Below are 23,220 nucleotides of genomic sequence, written 5' to 3'. Positions count from 1 at the left end.
TTTTTTTCAAGGAATAAACAGATGAGTTGTTTAGAATAAACAGGATTACATTACTGATGGAATTGCTGTTAGAATACTCTAAAGAGTGATAGCTAAAGAACAGTTTAACATGCAATTTCTGTTTATCAACCAAAGTACCCTTTTTGAAAAAAAATGCCATCTCTAGCCAAATGTGAATGACAGTAACCTAGGAAATTATCATGATATTTAAACATCACTTGCATGCTACTATACCATTTTTTGATACTAGTATGCTTGGCTATACATGCAAGAAATTAACCTACCTATAATGCTATGTAAAGGATTATACTTATGATATTAGTCACAATACATATTTTATTATACAAATGTGTTTAGGCTGAGCTTTTCTTCCTGGGCCTTCAGGTAAGAGGAGGGCATGCCTACCAAATTAATGGAACTGAATTTAGTCTGGACATTAAGAAACACTTCTTTACTGAGAAGGTTACAGACAGATAAAACACATTACCAGAATGGATACCAAGAGGCCAGAAGAGCTGGGACATTATAAAACTTGGAAGCAAAGGGCAACTATGTGAGAAGAGAGGAACAAAAGACGTAGTTTATTTGTACTGACTGTATCACATGGGCAGACCAGAATGACTTACTGTCTCTATTGGCATTTTATGATATAATACAGTGATATGATAGGATGTGACAGCAGTTGATTCTAAAACTAGAGGAATCTGATGGGGCAACATAGACCATTGGGTCACTGGATTAAATCAAACCAGGACAGGTTAAGTAATGATCAGGTTGTTGTGAAAGGTAGGGGACACACTGTTCCAAAGTGGCAAATGTTAAGAAATCTGGACCACATTACCACAGTAGTGAAAATAAACGTTATGCTACTGCTATTAATTGAACTGCTCACTGACTCACTAAGTGCTTAACAGGCTGACATTTAATTAAATAATAGTAATTCGGTACTAATTTAAACTTTCTAAACTAATTCTAAATGGGTGTCTGTAACTCCCACCCTTAAGACTTAGGCAGAGAATAAAGGGGGTGCCAGTACTCTCCTTCAAACTGTACTGTGAAAAACAATTTATAGTTATTGCTGAATGGTGACATTCTTTCATCTAGCAGCAGCTGGCAAACATGAATGAATCATATTCACAAAGCAGAATGTCCACTGCCTAGCATATTTTAACAATCGCCTATAGAGTTGGCAAAAATGACCTCTCAGCTCAGTCCGCTATACCTAACTTCCAGAGCTAAGGTATCATAGGCTTCCTGCTGTCCTGGGTGCTATTTTTAAAATACCTATCTGCTAGCCCTGCTGCTGAGTGTCCCTCTCTGTAGCATTCTCACCACCAACCTTTTCACTCCATTGCCCCAATTGCTCCAGATAAAGCTTTCCAGAACAGTTACCCTTTTGTGGCTAATTTTGTTGCCCTGCAAACCACGGCACATAGCAACTCCTTGAGAACCACGGCACATAGCAACTCCCTGCAACTAAGTAAACCTCTCCATGGCCGCAATGCCTACAGATACAGCTTTCTGGGATGTTGTTACCCTTTTGTGGCTAATTGTGTTGTCCTGTGAACCACTACACATAGCAACTCCCTACAACTAAGTAAAGTAAGTGTACTTGGAAGTCACCAGCTTTCTAAGACTGTAACACTCTTGCCCCTATTTTGGCAAGTTTTTTTTACTCCTGACAGGGTCACCAGCAGCCTTGCTCCCTCTCCTTCTGTTACCCTCCTTTCACCCTTTTTACTCCTATGCTGCGATTTCTTCATTATAGCCCCCATCCTTGTCCCTGTCTTTTTCCCTGCCTATCATTACAGACCTATGCTATAATACTTTTAGCTGTCTGCTTTCACATCTCCATTTGTTCCTGTTTCCTTAGCTTCTCTATAAGCTGCTCCTCTCTGTTACACTCTTTTCCTTGGTCCTTTTTGCTATTGTCTTCCTGTAGTTCCACTCTAATACCTGCAAAACTTGAGGGTATTGGAGGGCTGTGATTTTTCTATCAAATCTCTCCCCAATCTGACCTACCTCACAAGCTTGACTCTTTAGTCTTTACAGCACTTTCAGGTTGGCGACTGATTGATTTTCTTCAGCCGTTTGAGACTTGGTGCTAGCCCCACTACACTTGGGCTCACTTTGCTCCTCTACCAACCCCCATTCCCACCCACCCCCCATATCATTTCCTTTATGCTTCACCACCAGGTACATCCCACACCCAAACTCACACCTCTTCCTGTCTTCCAGAACACCTCCTGGAAGTTCTCCTCCTCCCCTCTCCTACACCTGCAGTACCTGACTTACTACTGCACTAGTTACTCCTCACCCTTAGCAACTCCACCTACTGGTCTCATCTCTGGTATCTCACTATACTTTCCAACAACCCTGTAACAGATATCTTCCATAACACCTTACAACTAATATATTACATTTTAGAGATTTCTTCACTATATTAATATGACTGCCTTAGCCTGTTCTATCCTCTGCCTGCCTCCACTACTCCTCCTTTCCTCAATGACCTCCTTTTTATCCTCACTAACTCCACTACGCAATGACCCTACAAACTCTCAAGTTTATGGCTTGTTACCTGCACAGCAATCTTTTGATATCTCCCCATCAATCTTCCCTCTAAATACTCCTCTCTCAAAAATCAAAATTCTAAAATTAAAACAAAATCTCTCTGCTATTACCAGCTCAAACAGAAGCTCCTCTTCCTGTCAGAGGCTCTACTTTTATCAGGTGATATTCATCCTAATCCAGGCCCCATCTCTTCCTCCTCCACCAGCAACGCTTCCGCTTCCAGCCTACAATTAAACACATCTCTTTCCACTCAATGAACATTAGACGTACACTAAACAAGACTAGTGAATTTCATGCTTGGATTGTCAACCATGCCCCAGACATTATCACCCTAACAGAAACATGGCTGAAACCACACACCTCTGATAGAGAAATACTTCTCCCAGACTATAATATAATTTGCCTAGATCGCCAAAAGAAAAAAGGGTGTGGAATTGCCATTGTCTACTCCAGTCATTTAACCCTCACTTGCCTTAATGACCCATCCCATCTTTCCCTTGAGCTGAAATCCTGGCAGCCAACTTTAAACTTAATAACTATTCTGCCATCACTGTAGTAGCCATCTATATTCCTCCAGGTGACAATAGTTCCCTGCTGGAAAACATTCTCTCATACCTCTCTGAACACTGTCCAAATGAAACCATACTCCTAGTCAATTTCCTGCATTAACTTACATGGCTTTATACAATTAATTGTAGAACCTACCCATTCTAACAACTCACACACCCCTAGCACTCTAATATATTGGATACTAGTCTCTGATCCCTCCAAATATCACAACATAGAAACCCCTACATAACTCCTTAAGTGATCACTCCCTAATAAAGGTCCTTAGATTTACTCCACGCTTTACCAAGCCTCACAGATACATAACATGTCTCAAACTATCCAGTTTGTGCCCTGACACTTTTAAAACCCTCCTCTCGAACATTAACTGGAATTATCTTAGAAAACTCCCCTTTGATGAAGTGGTCCAATCCATTCAACACCACCTTCCTTGACATACTTAACTCTCTAGCACCCCTCCATATAGGCCATATAAAATCCAATATATCCCCATGGTTAACCAAGGCTACTCGCACTCTAATGAAATCCAGAGATAGGAAGTGGAAAACCTGGCTAAGGACCAAGCGCCTGTCTGATTTGCAAAAATACAAGGACTCAGAAATATGACAAAAAACACATAATTAAAGACAAAATGGATTTCTACTTTAACCCTCCTGCAGCACTAAAATCTAATCCAAAAAAATTCTGGAATTCAATCAACCAAATATTGCACCCCAGCAACCCTTCTTCCCCTAATCCCTACCCTAACAAGACACCCGAAAAAACTGCCTCCATCTTTAACACCTATTTTATTGAATCAATATCTAAGAGGATTAACAATAACCCCTCTACAATTAACATTACTAACATCTCTGACCCTTCTCCTACCATCAACCCCTCTAACACTTTTCACCTCAGACCTGTATCTACCACTTATATTAAATTTCTACTCTCCAAATTAAAACCTTGCTCTACATCAGCTGACAATATTCCTCCCTACTTCCTCCAGTAAGCAGCTGACCCTTTTGCTCTCCCAGTATCCATTTTGATCAACTGCTCTATCGCTGAGTCAAAAGTCCCATCTGTCTGGAAAGAATTTTGCACTCTACCTATTCATAAAGGAGGTAACTCCACAGAAATCACTAACGTTAGACCCATTGCTATGCTGTCACCACTTTCTAAAGTACTGGAAAAGTGCATTCACAAACAAGCCACGCAACACCTGCTTCAGGAAAGTCTGCTCGCTCTCACACAACATGGGTTTCAACCTAAACGCAGTACTACTACTGCCCTTATTTCCTTTACTCACACTATTTCTCTGGCCAGAGATAATAACCAACTCGAAACTTAAAAGAAATATTAAACACAGCTCAGTGGGTAAATGACACAATAGAGGCTATGCGGATTAGCGCTTTCTTTCACTTTAATAAAAACGTGAACTTCTTCAGAAACAAGACAATGTGCCCTCCCTAACACATGTCTTATAAATCTTTGAAACAGGATGTGATGTCATGAAATTCTCAATTCTTTTTTATACAAAATGGAAATAAAATAATATAATATAATATAAAAATGCATATTTCAAATGTGTAAAAAAACATTTTGACTTTTAATGAATTAACCTACTTTGTATCAATTGTGTATACCAACTATATCAGATAGTGTCTATATATAAATGTGAATTGATACAAAGTAGGTTAATTCATTAAAACTTGGCTCTCCAATAACCAACTAATTCTGAACCCTAAAAAAACTAAACTCTTGCTCTTTTTGCCCAGAAACATTAACCATCTCAAATCTACCTTTTCTATACTTTCTCTTAATAACACTGCAATTGTAGTGGAACCTTACACAAAACTCTTAGGTGTCACTATAGATGATCAACTTAAATTTGATCTACACATCAACAATTGTGTCAGGAAGACTCATCAGAAACTAGGCCTTCTATACAGAAACAAAAAGTTTCTCACTTCCAAAGCTAAAGTAACCCTCTCTCATACATACCTTCTACCCAGTCTACTATACGGTTCACAAATTCTAACAAATCTTAACTCCGCACTTCTAGCTAAACTAGACTCAACCTACAACAAGGTAGCTAGATTCTCAGCACACCACACTTACAAAACCCATCACTGCCTCGCACTTAAACTGGCTTGAACTACTTCACCAGCGCTTCTTCTATCTCAGCTTCAGATCATACAGTCCATCCTTTACCAACTTTCTTACTGTCCAAACATAACTTCTCTTATCTCCTACTACTCTCCTACTAGATCTCTCCATAGCTCCATCCAAGACCTCCTACTCTTCCATAAACCTAAGACAAAAATTGGATGCAACCTCTATAGCTATAATCCTACCATTTCTTGGAACCGTCTCCCACTTCATATCAGATCACTAAACAATTCAAAGTTGCTGCTAAAGAACACCTAAAACTCTCTGGTCATGCCACTGTACTGACCCTCCATAAACCTCACATCAACCCTAAATTGTCCTTCTTTTCATCCACTACCTTTTATCCTTCTCCTACTCTCAGTACCACCTAACTTTCTTACCCCTCGAATTGAGCCCAATACTAGATATTTCTAACTTCAAAATGCTTATGCCTTAGTCCAACATTCATTCTAATCATTTCTTGTATATCTTCTCTATAATGCAATTGATAGTAACATATGTTAAAATGTAAGTATTTCTTTTCTTGGATGTAAAAATATGTCTATTTTCATTACCACCTATGGAATCATAATGTGTAAATAATTCTTTTTAACTTGAATGTAAATTAATACTGCTTATGTTATTGTATAATGTACTGGAGCTTTTTTCCCTGGGCCTCCCCAGCTCAGCTGGACTAACCCAGTCAACAAATGTAAAATAGATAAATAAGAACAGACTGCAGAACAGGCAGAAGGAAGGAGTAAGGTGTAGGGAAGCAAGCAGCACAATAAACTTTTCAGAAGAAATGCCAGAACCAAAGGCAACTTGTTCCAGGAAGGAAAGGATTAGGCATCACAACTGGATGAAGAAGCAGAAATACAGACTAGTAAAAGGAACTGAGGGAATGAGAAGATACATGTGAAGATGAGAACTTCTTTAGTAAGGACAGATCATACAGACTGCATCTCGACCCTCAAGGGACAATGATGTTGAAACTATCTGAAATTTGATGTACTTTAAAAGTGAGATGTAAGGGAGGAGGAAGCAAAAAATAATGAAGCCACACTGAATACAACAAGAGCAAGAGGCGTCAGACAACAGGGAAGGAAGAAGCACCACACCGGCAGGACTTGGCAGTAAGATATAAGAGTTCTGTGTGTTATTAGGAAATAAAAAAGAGGAAAACAGAAAATAACAGAGCTGCAAGGTGTGATAGCAGATAGAGTATAACATGCTGGGAAAATACAGTTGTATAATATATTTATCATAATAATAACTTTGGGGTGGTCACTGTAACAGTAAACTGTTGCTCACCTTTGTTCTGTTCTTATCATGGCTTAAATTTTCATCAGCTCTGTGTTTAGTTCTGTAAGGACCAATGCTGTTCTTGGGCCTGTCTGCTATAGCACTTTAGCTAATGTGCAAGTCAGTCATCTGTAGACATTATTGGTAGATGCCTTCTTCTGTACTTCAAGCCCTTTCTGACTTTTATGGAAAGTTCTTGTTGCAGACCATTATCCTTTGTAAAATAAGCATATATTTTCACTTCCAACCCTCTTACATTATAACAGGATTAACTAGACAATTAGGTCATGTCACTAGTGAAGCTAAACTGTTGAGGTTGGCTGCACATAGCAACCAGTCTTTTACCTTATTAATTACAAAATCTTAAAGGGTTTATGTTTCTTCTCCATAATTTTAAGTCAAAGTTCCTGCTATTAATAATCAATGGCAATGCAACTTCTATTTGCATGTCATTACTAATGTGCTGTATGCAGTCTTTTTTTCTCTGCGGTTGTGTCTAAATAGAATTAATATTTAAGTAAGGGTAGGTTGCTCCCCCATATGGAGGGTACAGGGAAGCTTGCTCCCTACAAAAAATACTTTTTTTAGAAAATTTTCATGAGGTTGATGGTTTGACTCTTTTTTTTTTTTTTTTTTTACCCAGATGCCATGCTTCAGCCACTTGAAACTTAGGGAGACATGGCTGATCCCAAACTATCTTAGTGTTTACCAGCAATTCTCGTCACCTAACTAAAAATACCAAGTGGAGCAGATGCTCCACTCCCCGGGAAAAAGACGTTATGTCTTACCATAATGTTCCATCTGTGTTTTTGATCTTCATTCATTCATTACATATGGGTTTGGAACCAATCCTTGGTTCCGACTCGCCCATCTACCAAGCCAGCGCCAGTCAGAAAACTCTCAAACTAAGCTTTTCCCATAGTGCCCTTCTCCATGTTACCTCAGATCGAGTTTGCTCAGAAGACAGGATAGTTTCTAGAAAGGAAAGCAAAGGCTTTCTCTAAGCAAGTACCTTACCAGGACTGGAAAGACCATAACCAAAGCTCCATCAGCCCTTGGAGGGGGATGGACAGTGGGACTGTAATGAATGAATGAACAACAACAACACAGATTGAACATTATGGTAAGACATGACTTCTTTATCTGATGTTATTAATCTTCATTTATTCCTTACATGTGAGACAGAGTCCCTAGCTACCTGTTTCCTGGGAGGCCCTAAGGAAGAATATTCCTGAGTACCATTTAGCTGAAGGAAGCTCTTCCTCTAGAAATCATATCTAACTTATAATGCATAATAAATGTATGAGGAGAGGCCCGTGTTGTTGCAGCACAATTATCATCCATGGAAGCCCTGGAATGGAAGGCTACAGAAGTTGAAACTGACCTTGTTGAGTGTGCTTTAATTCTTGCAGGAATAACCATGTTGTTTTCTCGGTATATGCAGGTAATGCAGTCTCTAAGCCATTTGGATAGGGTAACTTTAGCTACTGCTTTCCCCATCTTAGGAACAGAATAGGCAATAAATAGCTGGTCAGATTTTCTAAAGGACTTTGTCTTGTCAAGATAAAAAACATAGTTGTCTGTGAACATCAAGCAAATGCAAAGTATATTCTCCATTATTAGAGTAATTTGGGAAGAATACAGGTAGGTCTAAAGTTCGATTAATAGTCAGATTCAAAATCACTTTCAGAAGGAAGGAAGGATTTGTTCGTAAGGAAACCCTATCCTTGAGAAAGATCAAATATGGACACTTAATACTCAAAGCTTGTAATTCTGATACACATCTAGCAGATGTAATAGCGACCATGAACAAGGTTTTCCAAGATAAGAATTTCAGATCACATGTGGCTCAAAGGGTGAACTGGTTAGAGATTGTAAAACCATTGTCAAGTCCCATGGTTCAATTGCTTGTTTAAAAGGGGGCTTGATATGCAGAACTCCTTTTAGAAAAACTTTACACAGTCTGTGAGAGATTAATGACTCATGAAGACAACCGTTATGGTACTAGGATATTCCGGACAGATGGACTCAAATAAAGAAAGCTGCAGCTCTGGACTCCAGTTGAGTAGATAAATACTTTAGAACAGGCACTTGTGCTGAGAAAGGATCAATATGCCTAGCTTTGCACCATAGAGAAAAATGCTTCCATTTACTAAGGTAAAGCCTTCTGGTGGCTGGTTTATTTGAAGCCAAGAGAATGTGAGGAATTGGACAGGATAGGTCACTTTGCCTCGCAATCAGCGAAAGTGGAAGAACCAAGCTGTCAACTTGAGACTGGATACATTCGGGTGAATCAAGCCCTGTGGATGCATTACCAAGTCTTGGATTGGGTCCAGAACCCAGGGTTGACAAATTAGATGAGGCCACAGAAACAGGAACCAAATTTGATGAGACCAGTAAGGAGCAATGAGGATTACTTTGCGTCTCAATCGAAGAGCCTTCTTCATGAATTGAGGTATCAATGGAAGAGGGGTATAAGTATATAGGAGACCTGTGGGCCAATCGTGAAGGACAGCATCCCTCGTTGACTCCCCCTGTGGGGGGATAAGGGAAAAGTAGCTGCTACATTTCTGGTTTGTGGGGGAGGCAAATAGATCACAGCAAGGCTGACACCAGTGACTGAAAATCTTCACCGCCACTATCGGACTGAGGGACCACTCGTGAGGCAAGAAAATGCATCTGCTCAATTTGTCTGCAATCATGTTGGAATCCCCGGGAATGCGCGTTGCTACAAGAAAGCGATTGGAAGCTATCCCCCATTGCTAAATTCTCATGGCTTCCCGACATACAGGGTAAGATCTGGTTCCCCCATGTTTATGTACCATACTACTGACATGTTGTCTGACTGAATGGCAAATGTTCCCGAGAGGAGGACTGAATGAAATGCTTGCAACGCGAGAAGCACAGCCCTCAGTTCCAGAACACTAACATGCAAATTGGCCTCCAGGGGCAACCAAGTGCCTTGGACTGTCTGTTCCTGATAATGCCCCCCCCACCCGATCAGAGAAGCGTCCGTGGTCACTGTGGCCAAGGGTAGAATGGCGGAGAATGGGCGACTCCATAGATCTTGATCTGGTTTCAGCCACCAGAGAAGGTCTTGTTTGCAAAGATTGGTCATCCTGATTTTGTAAGACATAGGACAATCTAACAGGAACCATTGAGTTAGTAACAACCATTGAAGGAGTCTCATGTGAAGTCTCGCTAATGGAACCATTATAATGGAAGCTGTCATAGACCGCAGAAGTTGTAGAATCGCTCTTGCTGGAACTTTGGTGTAGTTCAGAACTGGTTGGAGTTGAAGTCTCAGCCTTTGCAACCTGTAGGGGGGAAGAAATACTCGACAGATCCATGTGTTGAATTCCGCCCCTATGAACTGCAACCTTTGGGATGGAGTTAGTTTGCATTTGCTGTCATTCACAATGATGCCCAGGTGCGACAAAAGTTTCCGTGTTTGCTGTAAGATGAACAACAGTTAATGCTCGGTTGGGGCATTAAGGAGTCAATCATCCAGATATGGAAACACCTGGAATCCTTGTAGTCTCAAGTGAGCTGTCACCACTGCCATGCATTTGGTAAACACTCTGGGGGCCGTAGAGAGACCAAAGGGCAGTGCTTAAAATTGGTAATGATTGGCCCCCAGCTGGAAGCAGAGAAATGTTCTGGAGATTTTGTCCATGTTTATGTGATAATATGCATCCTGAAGATCTACTGAGCACATCCACTTGTCTTTTCCCAAGAAAGGGACTACTGACTGTGCCGTGACCATCTGGAACTTTACTTGTTTGATAAATTTGTTTAGGTTGCTGAGGTCTAGAATGGGCCTCCAGTTCCCTGTTTGTTTTGGCACTAAAAAGAATCTTGAGTGAAAACAGGATCCTTGTTGGTCTGGGGGGACTACTTGGATGACTTTTTTGAAGCAACTTTTGAATCTTTATTGCTGCAAATTCCCTTTGACACCTCCATCACAGCGCTCAGACTGAAGAGATGGAAAACTCAACCTGGGTGGAACATCGGGAATGCACCTGGTCGGTTTTGGCTTTGAAAGGAAGGGAATGTGATATCCTCTGGTTACTATCATCTGCACTCAAGTATTTGTGGTTATCTCTTGCCAGGCAAAGTGGTGCAGCAAGAAACGAACCCCAACTGCCTCCAGAGACGGCAATCGGGCTGCTCTTCAGGAGCACTGATAGGGCTGTCTGGAGAAAGAATCTCTGGATCCCTAGTTACATGGATCCCCTCTGCCCCTAAAGAGGTGTCTTCCATTTGAATTACCCCCTCTGCCCCAGGGGGGAAATTCAGCCCCTGTGTCATGGAAAGGCCCTTGGGATTTTCGGTACCACATCTTTCCACTCCTGTTGTTACTGGAGTATGGTCTCTGAGGAGTAGAGACATGGACACCTACGGAAGACAGGGTCTTACCGTCCTTTTCACACCTGGCCAAGGTATCCTTAACCTTAGAGCCAAAAAGGGATGAGGCACCTCTATGGGGGCGTTACGGAAGGAAGACTTGAAAGGCTCCACGAAATCACTAAGTCACATCCAGGCGAGGCATCTAGCCACGGCTCCAGCACCTGTCTCTCTTGCCGCCCCTTCAGTTGAGTGTGAAATCAACCTCATGGACGAGTTGGAAATGGACTCCAGGGTGGCTAGTTGTGAAGCAACCTTGCCCTGTACTTCATCAGACACTGCTCCTACTAGCATTTTGGAAAGCTATGAAATTAAGTCACTCTGAAGCTGCGTGAAGTGTGCCAAGTAGTTCATAGACCTGACTGGAAAGGTCGCTGAAGAAAAAACCCGCATCCCTATTCTATCACCCAAGACTCCCAGTTCGGGGGATGGACAGCACAGCTCTCCTCAGCGAGCTCTTTCTTTGTGGCTGCTGCCACCACCATAGTGTCAATGGGAAGACCTTTGGACCAATGGGGTTGATCTTCTGGTGGAGCGAGTATCTTATCATGTCTATGTGTGACTGGCTCAATGGCATCAGGTGTCATCCAAGCCCGCTGCACAATGTACTGAACAAGTTCTTCTGCAGGGGGGAGTCACCCAGGAGGTAGAGGGTTGGGCTCAGAAAGCCTGCAAGAATACATTCTCCTTGGCGGAATGGGTGGTGGACTTCCAGTCACCTCTCTGGACCCTTCACCATCATCAAAGTTCATATCTTCAGTCAGTGATTCCTCTGGGGAATCAACATGTTTCCTCTTGCAAGCTTTCTTGCGAGGAACCTCCTCGAGGGGAATGTCAGAGGAGGAACCCACATAAGGGGAACCTTGATGAAGGCTAATTTGAGACTCCTGAACCTGACAGTAGTGAGAGGTAGTAGCTGTGGCTCAGAAGCAGGAGGAGGAGGGTGCGTCTCCGACGCCAATGGGTTAAACTGGGAGCCAGCCGTAGCTAAAGCTCTCTCCATCGTCTGGAAGGCTGGCCCCCAGAGGAGGTATGGGAGCTGAAATAGACAAACTCGGAACTGGGGTCACATCCCACCCCAAAGGACCAACCCCCAGACAGGGCTGCAAAGGCAGGCCCATCTCAGAATGAGGATGGCCTGTTTCCGCAGAGGGTTCAGACCAAAGAGAAATCTCCGGCACCAAAGTGAAATCCACTACTGGTGCTGAAGCCGCTGGAACTGGGGTAGCAGTTGGTGACAAAACTTCCAAAACCTGCAAAGAGGTTGAAGGAGGAAAATACTGTGGAGTTCTCGGACCAGGCCCCTCGGCAATGAGTGGGAGGGAGGGTTTCTGCAGAGGAGAAATACCTCTGGCCATCAACAGCTGATCTAACAGTCTCACTATATCTAACTCAGACAGGCTCTTGGAGGAATGAATAGATAACCCCGACAGTGAAACCGGACGTTCAAGGAAAGGACTATACTGATGTCCATAGAAGGAGTCCACTGACAGGGAGTATCTGGTCCTGGGAAGAAATTCATCTCTCTGAGCCAAGGTTGAAGGACCGCTATGAAGCTCAGGAAGGGAAAACACTGGTTCCAAAGTGACTATAGGCACGGAGAGGTGTGTCAGAGCCGAGGCAGTTTTCAAAATGGTTGTTGGTGCCAAAGGTTGAGCAGATGAAGAAATCGGAGCAGATAATGTGGTCGGTGGCATAGGCAAAGTTATCGGTGCAGAAGCAGAGGTCAGTGCAGATGAAATGACAGTGGTGATGAAATCGTCTCTTTTGGAGCTAAGATTGGAGCTGAGGATTTCGATCTCAGAACCAAAGACTCCTTGTGCGACAACCTAGGAACCTTAGACCTTGGTTCCAATGATTTTGATTCATGAGGAGAAGCGAGAAGAGACTTACTCCTCTTTTTATCATCTTTCCTCATAGGGGGTGAAGCCTCCATCTCAGAGACTGCCTCCAGAAAAGGAGATTTTTAGTAAACCAGCAAGCAACAGTTTAGCTTTGCATTCCACAAGAGTGCAATAGCTGAAAGTCTTACAAATATCACAAGGTGGTTTCTCCAATAAATGAGAAACCCCTAAACAGTAAACACAAGACATATGGTTGTCTATATTAGGCATTTTTCTGTCACATTTGTCACATCTTTTAAAACCTGTAGTCGTTTTTTGACATGTTTTTCACAATAAGTATAACAATTCCCAAACAGGAAAAACACACAATCCAAATGTAGTAAATACAACAATAATAATAAAAGCAGTACGATATTAGGAGTAAGAAAGAACAGAGGGATTACCAACTATGGTACAAAAGACTACCCAACTAGGTAAGGGAAGGTACCAACAATGGTAGAAGAGTTATCAACTAGGAGAAATAAAGCTGAAAACAGGGCACTAGCGAAAAGGATACAACCGAATAACCAAGACTTTTTATAAGAAAAGACTTAAAGGAAGAAATTTCCTGTGAAACTATCAACAAAATGAACACTTAGCTGAGAGGCTATCTGGCACGTCTTGTTTCTTATATACTTATATATATATATATATATATATATATATATACACACACACACACACACACATATATATAGACACACACACACACATATATATATATATATATATATATATATATATATATATATATATATAGTTTTGTTTTTTTTTAATTACTGTGATTGGGATGAGGAAAGTTGGACAGAATGGCAACAGCTAGTTGAACTACATTACTGTAGCCATTATTTCTTTCACTTTCTCAGTGATCACACACCAGATCACCAGAAGTAGCTGTTTGTCTGGTAGATTGCCTTTTCAAACTAAGCAATATAAAAATAATGACTTATAGACATGTCTCCTTACCTAATACTAAAAACTTGGCCCTTAAGCTTTCATCTTAACTCCCACTTCTATTCCCTGACAAGAAATCACAATTAAAGCTAAGTGGAGGCATACACCCAAACCCTGGCCCTTACACACCTTGGCAAACAACAAGCCTCCCACACTCCACCAGTCAATACAATTCACAAACCTCAGACCTTCTACTCCTAGTTTACTAAACCTTAACATGATGTAAGAAGCCTTGTAAAGAAAGCCCACGAACTCCATGCAACTATCACCCTTTACTCACCAGACAGTGATTCTAACAGAAACTTGGCTTAAAGCCCAAATTAATACCAATGAAATAATTCCCTCTGGCTTTAACATCCACAAAGCTGACAGACATAAGAAACTGGGAGGAGGGCTAGCTGTATTATACAAAGACTCACTTAACATCAAAAGAATGCAAACAGCCCTCCCTGACTTGAATAACAGTGAAATACTAATCTGGCAACTCTAAATAAACCCAAACAAACACATAACAATATCAGTCTATATCCCCCCCCATAATAACCTCTCCACCATTGAAGAACTATTCTCATGGTTATCTACCTTTTTCAACCAGGAGACTATCATTATGCGTGATTTTAATACTGTTTGGCACACCTGCTCCTCTGCCACCCCCTCTAAATCTGTCAGCCTATATGGCTACACACAGATTATAAACTCACCTACTAGAATAGACAAATACTGGGAAAAAAAACGATTCTCGATTGTATCCTAACTAATAAACCTTCTCTAGTCTGGCACTCAAGCTGTCTTCCTGACAAATATGCAGAGAGCAGGTACATGGTTGCAGTGCAGTGATCATTGACACAGCTTTTCTGGAGGAGGAGAAACACTAATATATATATGTACATATATAAAACCATCAGGAGATGATGAGGAAGACAGTAGAATATATGTGGGACTGGATAACAGCTAATTCGAAGGAGGGATAGCTTAAAATAAAAAAGATAGAGCAGCTTCTTGGAAGAGTGAAAGTGTTCTTTATAAGTCTGGGAACATGATGACTTACGAAAGGTTGAAAGTTAGTCAATGGATGAGAAAAATGCCATACTGAAATAAACAGGAGGCAGGTGTTGAAGATTTCATTCACTGTCTGAGAATGCAGTTTCTTTGTAAAAATGTAACAAAAAATAGTAAAAATGCATTTGTCTGGCAAAATCCAAAAACATTTTATACAGATGTCTAAGAAGTCAGCTACTTCCATTATTGGGAGGGTTGTGGCCCCATATCAGATCACTCTGTATTCCTCTCTTGGTTGTACAAAGAAATGGAAATAGTCTCAGTGTACTCATCAGTGCCAGCTACCTCAGTTTGCCCATAGCAGTGAAGATGCATTAGCCATCCCAACACTACTTCAAAATTTGTACCACAATGCTTCTTTCAGTCACTCATTCATTCTCCGATTGCCAGCTTTATCAAATTCAGGTTCACAAGAAAACTACAGCATATTCCAGCATTCGCTGGATGTAAGGCAGAGAAACTAATAATGGAAAGAAAGATACTCTGCTGCAGTAGATGTGCACACTCACAAGCTGGTGGACAGACTGCCAATTCACCAACATCTTTTGTATGTGGGACAAAATTAAACTACCTGGCAAAATGTACATCAATTAACGTGGGAAGGACTGTAGACTCTGCACAGAGGACAGCCCAATTAACAGCTGAATGGGAAAGCCAGCTCTATGAGACAGTAATGGCAACCACTGTGCCATTGCTAACAATAAATGCAGTTGTACTGCATTAATATACAGCAAAACAACTATACATGGGTACAAGCTAAACCTTAAAAGATAATGTAAATATGTCCTAGGGGCTCATTAATAGTACTGAAAAATATAATAAATTGTAGTGGTCATTAGTAACAATTAGTTGTATATTTGGTCCAGGATCTCCTTACTTTACACCCTGGCTTGTCTTAAGTCACAGCATGAACCATCCTTTCCTTGAGGTCACTGCATAAATTTCTTCAAACTGCAATGATCTTTGGGTTTGTTATAAAAAAGGGGGATTAGAGGGGGACTCCCCCTCATTGGGGGTAGTGATGAGGTGAAGACCTCTACAGAAAAAGACTCATTTTTTTGTATTTGCAAACTCTTACTTGCACACCTGGTCATGAATACGTTTGGCTGCAGTGGAGAGGTCAGTAGCAAAACATATATAATGAAATGATATGCACTGTTATTGTATCCACAATAAAACAGTTTATGAGTTAATATGATATATATATATATATATATATATATATTAATATCCCAGGGTCTCGGCTGAAAACGGGCTACTTGCTCAGCTGGACTCAACCCGGTTAACAAATGTAAAATAAAATAAATAAATACCTTTGTAGCTGCAGGCTTTATGGTAGGCACTTCAGAAGAAAGCCAGTTTCTGTGAAAAATGGAACATGATTTTGTTTATATCAGTCACCTTTATAGCTTTTAAAAGCAATTCACTAGATGTACATACACTTGCAATTCAGTACTAAAGTTATAGAAACACACACACACATTTTCTTATTATGCAGAATCCATTTATATCTAATATATTTTCTTTTATTAAGTAAAGTACTTCTCAAATTTCTGTTACACGGAATACAATTCAAATACATTTCCTTAATACCTAGACTCCATCTTCTCATATTATTCCTTTTACGTGCTCACAAATATTCCACATTGCAGATATATTCAAGTACATTCAGGAACATACTTTCATTCTGCACTTTGTGTCCAATCATTAAAAAGCTCTGCTCTTTTCAGTGTTTGCCTAAATATACTACATTTTCTGTTTACACACTTTTGTACTGTAATGCCATAGCCTTTGCCAGTGACCTAAACAATTCCTGCTGTTTCACCTCTTTTAAGCCTTGCTTTCTACCTTCTCATATTCCTAACAGGTAGACATGATTTCTCTCTCTCATGTTTCCTTCATTATACCCCTTAACTTTTCTTTATCCATTCAGATTCCATGTTTTACTCATTTTATATTTTACATAACTGCCCTTGTCTTCTTTAAATGTCAATGCCTTAGTGATTCCTTGTTTCCTTTCATTTCTTTCATCGGCTGCAGTTCCAGTCTTGCAACCATGTATTACCTCTAGACTGCCCTAATATTCTTTTCTGTCTCTCTCTCTCCAATAAGCTTTCGCCATCCCTTCCACTTCCATGCTATACAGCTTTCCAGCCAACTGTTTAAGATTACTATTGCTTCTATCCTCTCTACCTTTTATCCCTCCCTCCTTCTAATGTGCAAATAAGAACTAAAATATAGTCTTGTTACATCCCATCAATTAGTTTATATTCCACCACTATCTCTGCCCCATACCCCCCTCCTTCGTGCCATCCAGCATTCCCAGAAGAAATGAATAATTCCTGCAACAACCTTTCCACATCTCCAGTAAGTGCTGTCCTTTTTTATTACTTCTGCAAACTCAGACGAATAAAATACCACAGTATTATCTTCATCTGTGAATCTCTTGTTTATAGTATTGAACCTCTTATCCATTTTAAAATCAGGATGAATGAATATATGAAAGAGAGAAAATTTCAGTTTGGGTTAAGGGAATCTGCACTTTTAGAAGTTTTTTGGTTCTAGATGTAGTCTTATGAAACATGCTGAAGTGTATGCCCCATTTCCAAATATGTCCATCATTATCGACTCTTTACAAGACGTAAAGTAGGTTGGTATTTTTTTTCTTGTCCCCACTATAAGAAAACACAGAATATTATCTTGGAGGCCATTTATGTTATTCTTTTCTTTTAACAAAGATTTAGTCTATTTGCTCTCCATATTATATATGTTTTTTTGAAGAGAGATTTAGTCTATCTGCTCTCCACATCTGTATATTTTTTAATGGACAGAGAAATGTGGATCTGAGATCTTTCATACTGCTTTAGCAAAATCTTGGAAAATGTCTGTTATAGGAGGTACTGTCCAAGACTAATGTTTTTTTTTAACAACTTATAGCACGTCTCTCTGTGGAGGAAACTCCTTTAGTATACCACTCTTATTCCCCCATCAATGTATTCCCTTCAGAAGTAACTTCCTCTGGGGCATGGGCTGTTAATCATCCTCGATAGTATCAGACAGTACAGGAGAAACTACTTGCCTAATACAGAATTCTGCTCTGATGAGCAGGGATTTAGATGACATTGTGGTATATCTACATCAGTATTTAGCGCACCCTTCCTTCAATGACTAAGTTCAGTTTGGCATTGGACACAGCTATCCCCACAGCTACTCAGACTCTTATCACTGTTTCAAAGGTACAATGGTACGTACTTGGCATGATGAGGCTGCTGAATTTGCCAGCACATGTATTACAGACCACTGATAGAGCATTTAACAGATCTCACTAGTAAGCTAATAGGTAATCAGCCTTTGCAAGTCTTGAACCCAGGACTCTGCACACCACAGCCACAGTGATTTACCACTACACCATATGAGCTCATATACTACAAATCTCTCTCTGGTGAAGGCATGAGCAACTTTTATGACAGTATCCAGGCATAACTGTTAAAGATCCTGTTTCTGAACTTTCAGGCCTATCCTTTGGTTGTTTTTGCACAGGTATAAGTGACTTATTTTTTAAATTATATTAATGTGTGGTTCTTTTCTATGTTCTTTATGACAGGCTTTTTTTTCTTCCAGTAATACAAACTTCCAAGACAATTCAAATAAAGATGAGGAAAAAATTATAAATGTTTCTCCCTTTCCTGTCTCTTGGGTAAATCTTTGTTCCTCAAATAGCATATCCCATCCTTCCTACCTAGCTTCCTTCTTTTCCACACACCTTTTTCATTAGGAAATGAAACCCTAAAACTTGAAGGGGTCTCATTTCTTCTGCATTATCAGACCTATTTATTATTTTGAAAATACAACTAAAAGGCCAGTAAAAAATAAAAAAAAATCACCAGCTTGCACTTTATTAACAAAAACTTCTCAAGTCTCTAGCACTTCAGCAAGAAATGCCTTCTAAGAGTACATCAGTAAGGAAAAAACAGTGCCATTTTATACAAACATTAACTATCAATTATAAAACACTTCAATTAATTAACATCTAAAACATTAAATGCTATATTTCTATTATACTTAGAAAACAATTATATCAAAAGTTTCCATAAACATTCAGTATTAAGTCTACAAGGACTTAAAGTATTGTATTTTAAAATATAAATACTTTCTTTATATAACAAATTATGTTTATTTTTAAGCTCAGAGTTGCCAACACCTCAATTAACTTGTTCTAGGATGCTGGCTTGCAGAGAGTCTGTATTGCTATTAGAAACAACTTAAAATGCATGGCAACAGGACTAGCTACTTTTTCCATTTTTATGTCTCTAAGGTGCTCCTGCAGTCTCAGTTTAAAACTTCCCTTAGTTTCACCTACATAAAAGAGACTGCAGGAGCATCTGAGAACATAAATAACATTAGATGTTACATAAGTAAAATGTCCTTTAGCACTAGAAGGAACACACACCACTGATATAACTAAAAGAACTTACAACATGTTTGCATGCTGAGCATCTAGGACAACCACTAGTGCCCAGTATACCTAAAGTGCTGCATAACCTATCCACTGGCTTAACAAATTTACTGTGTACAATAATGTCCTATATATTCCTACCTCTTGTGTATGAAAATATAGGAAATCTGCATAATGTATCATAAAATACTTTAAATTTAAATGAAAATGACCAAACATGCTTAATTATCTTAACTTGTTCATGAGAAAAAACATTGTAAGAAATAACTATATACATTTGCCTAACTTCTAATGTGTCTTATCTAGTATTACTGCCAGTATATCTTCTGTAGTGTTTCATAACAGAAGTACTGGCTGCTGACAAATTATTTTGTACCAATTAATTGAATTTTAATTTAACCAGTGCCTTCTGGATATCTTTCATGAAGTAACCCCTTCTCAAAAACATATTTATAGAAGTACACATTTCCTTGTATAATTCCTTTTTTCTAGGCTGGAGCGCCTTCTGTGTGGAGCCTGCATGTCCTCCCCATGACCGAGTGGCATTCAAAAGCCATGCGTAGGGCATGATTTCGTTGAAGGTTGGGCGTTGAACTGGCAGCTCGGCACCGTAAAAATCTACTGCCAATCATTAGCGGACCGGAGTTCCGCTGTGGCGACCCCTAACCGGGAAAAGCCGAAAGAAGAACATTAGTACATAGTCTGTAGACTCTCAGTAACTCTCCATAGGGTAAAGAATCTAGCAGATGAGATGGATGGCAACTGGTTCTATGTAAGAAATGATTACTGTTGTCAAACTTTCGATGAATTTTAGTTTTAATTTTTTCCCCCCACTACACCTGTTAAATCAATATCCAGAAAACTTATAGTTTGGCCCTGCTGAAGTCCATCAAACTTTATTTGGAACCTGTTTACATCCAAATCTTTAACAAAGGCAGATAAATTAGTCATCCCACCCGTACACAAAAATACTAGGTCATCTATAATAGGAAACAACACAAGTTCTAAAAAAATTATGTCTAGATAAATATTCCACATCATAAAGGCCCATAAAAAGATTAGCACAGGCAGGTACAAATTATGCACCCATGGCAGTGCCTATTTTCTGAACATAAACATCTTCACAAAAACAAAAATAATTATTAGTAAGACAAAATTCTATCAATTCTAATACATAATTACTTAGTGGACTGTCTCCTAAGAAAAACTTAATAGCTTCTAAACCATGTTGATGTTGTATAGAAGTGTATAGACTTTTAATGTCAACAGACACCCAATACATCTCTTCAGTCCACTCAATGGCTTTAATTTTATCTAAAAAAATCAAAATAATCTTTTATAAATGATGGTAACTTCATTACATAGGGTAATAAATAACTGGGCAAAAATATACCTATGTTTCGTAAAAAATAATGAGTAGCAGAAATAATGGGCCTTCCTGGGGGGTGTTGCATGCTTTTATGAAGCTTGGTTAAACAGTAAAAATATGCTATAGAATTATTTTCATTATATAGCTTTTTATCTATGTCTTGTTTAGAGAAATACCCAAACATGCTTTTATGAAGCCTGGGTAAACAGTAAAAATATGCTATAGAATTATTTTCATTATATAGCTTTTTATCTACGTCTTGTTTAGAGAAATACCCAAGTCTGTAACCTTTAAAAAGTTGTTGTTGTGTCTTTCGGCTTTTCCCGGTTAGGGGTCGCCACAGCGGAACTCCAGTCCGCTAATAATTGGCAGTTGATTTTTACGTGTCGAGTTGTCAGCCCTGACGCACAACCTTCAACGAAGGTACGTCCATTCACGCATGTCTCCACGGAGAAGACGCTCTAGCTGAGAGTCGAACTGGACAGCGTCTTACTGTGAGGCGACAACGCTACCGCAGCACCACCACCGCGGATTTTGTAACCTTTAAAAAGTAAATGCTGAAATTCTTTTTGATAATCAAACACTGTCACCTTAACATATACTTCAGTATTACTAAGATGTTACATACACATTTCCATGTACTGATTAGCAAGCATTACTACTAAATGATTTCCCTTTTCAGAGGGTTTAAAGACCAATTCATGTTGTTGCCCCATATTTTTAAGAATTTTCTATTCATCTTTTGACAAATTGTAAGAAAAAGAATTAGTTATATCAATGGTGTTCCCTTTAGTCCTAAAGGACATTTTCCTTGTGTAACACCTAATGTTATTTATGTTCTTAGATGCTCCTGCAGTCTCTTTTATATCGGTGAAACTAAGAAGTTTTAAACTGAGACAGCAGGAGCACATTAGAGACATAAACATAGAAAAAGTAGCTAGTCCTGTTGCCATGCATTTTAAGTTGTTTCATAATAGCAATCCAGACTCTCTGCAAGCCAGCATCCTAAAACAAGTTAATTGGGGTGCTGGCATCATTTGTTATATAAAGAAAGTATTTATATTTTAAAATACAATACTTTAAATCCTTGTGGACTTAATACTGAATGTTCATGGAAACGTTTGATATAATAGTTTTCCAAGTATAATAGAAATACATCATTTAATGTTTTAGATATTAATTAATTAGTTAAGTGTTTTATAATTGATAGTTAATGTTTGCATAAAATGGCATTGTTTTTTTCCTTACTGATGTACTCCTAGAAGGCATTTCATGCCAAAGCGCTACAGACTTGAGACATTTTTGTTAATAAAATGCAAGCTGTTGATTTTTGTATTTTTTACTGGCCTTTTTGTCATATTTTCATACTTTTGGGACTTTTGTTGTATTTCTGTTTATTTATTTTAACTGGGATAGAACACTGATCTAAGTGGACCTTTTCAGATCCAGTCTGAGGTTAGAAAAGAACAAGTCTTAAACATTGTACTTGGATACAAATGAAATGAAATCTGTACAGAAGTAGGTCAAATCATAAAAGCAGTAGCAGTTATACAGCCATCATATTGTGTACAATAATGCTAGTTATAGACAGAAGCATGGGAGGATGAACTTATTGGGGAATGGAGGAGTACAGAGGGGTAGGAGGACGTATTTCACAGTAATGGGGGAGTAGAGGATGAAGATGTACGTATAGCAAATCTGAGTAAACTAATTGCAGTGGACATGTGAAGTTTGATGTTCTAAGGATTAAAAAAAAAGAAGTTATGTACTTATCATAATGTTCCATCTGTGTTGTCCATCTTCATTTATTCTTGACCTGTGGGTTCAGTTCTGAAAATCGGAACTGACTCAGCTATCACTACAGCCCATGAGGAACAACAACTCTTGAGCTGAAGTCCTACCCAGAATGCTCCTCTCCCAATTACCTCAGATCACGTTTGCAGACAGAAAAATATAGAAATTATCACCCTAATAAAACCTTCATGGAGGCCATATCTGGCATCATGGGAGAAATATTCAATATCTAGGACCATAAATCATTCTACCAAGAGATCCAAAAGGCAGGTGGATGGAGGGTGGGCAGTCAAAAGATAAATGAAGATGGACAACACAGATGGAACGTTATGGTAAGTACATAACTCCTTTATCTGATGTTGTCAATCTTCATTTAATCCTTGACCTGCGGGACAGATTACCCAGCTACCTTAGATCTTGGGAGGATTCATGGAAGGATTTTCCTGAGCACTATAGAACCAAATGATGCTCTTTCCCATAGACCAAATCCAATTTGTAATGAGTAATAAAGGTATGTGGGGTAGCCCATGTTGCTGCCGCACAGATCACGTCCATGGAGTGTTAAGACTGGAACACTGCGGAAGTAGCAACTTCTCTGGCAGAGTGTGCCTTAACAGGCCCAGGTAATTCAACTTTCTCTTGTTGTATATAAAAGAAATACAATTTTTTAGCCCTCTAGATAAAGTGACTTTGGTAACTGGCCTTCCCATTTTAGTTCTTGGAAA

General features: G+C 39.4%; 1 protein-coding gene across 1 annotated transcript in view; it reads right to left on the bottom strand.

Moving 5' to 3' along the window:
* The window catches only part of TEX9 (testis expressed 9), a 1,071,864-nt gene that overhangs the window by 474,380 nt on the left and 574,264 nt on the right, over positions 1–23,220 (bottom strand). The window contains exon 5 of the mRNA XM_044085454.1: positions 16,190–16,238. Coding sequence (XP_043941389.1) covers positions 16,190–16,238 — 49 coding nt within the window. The remainder of the gene's footprint in view (positions 1–16,189; positions 16,239–23,220) is intronic.

This window comes from Protopterus annectens, chromosome 10.part0, assembly GCF_019279795.1.
Source record: "Protopterus annectens isolate FY-2018-M chromosome 10.part0, PAN1.0, whole genome shotgun sequence".
Lineage (NCBI taxonomy): Eukaryota > Metazoa > Chordata > Ceratodontiformes > Protopteridae > Protopterus > Protopterus annectens.
The sequence above is the reverse complement of the archived record's forward strand: the minus strand, read 5'-3'. Positions and strand labels throughout refer to the sequence as shown.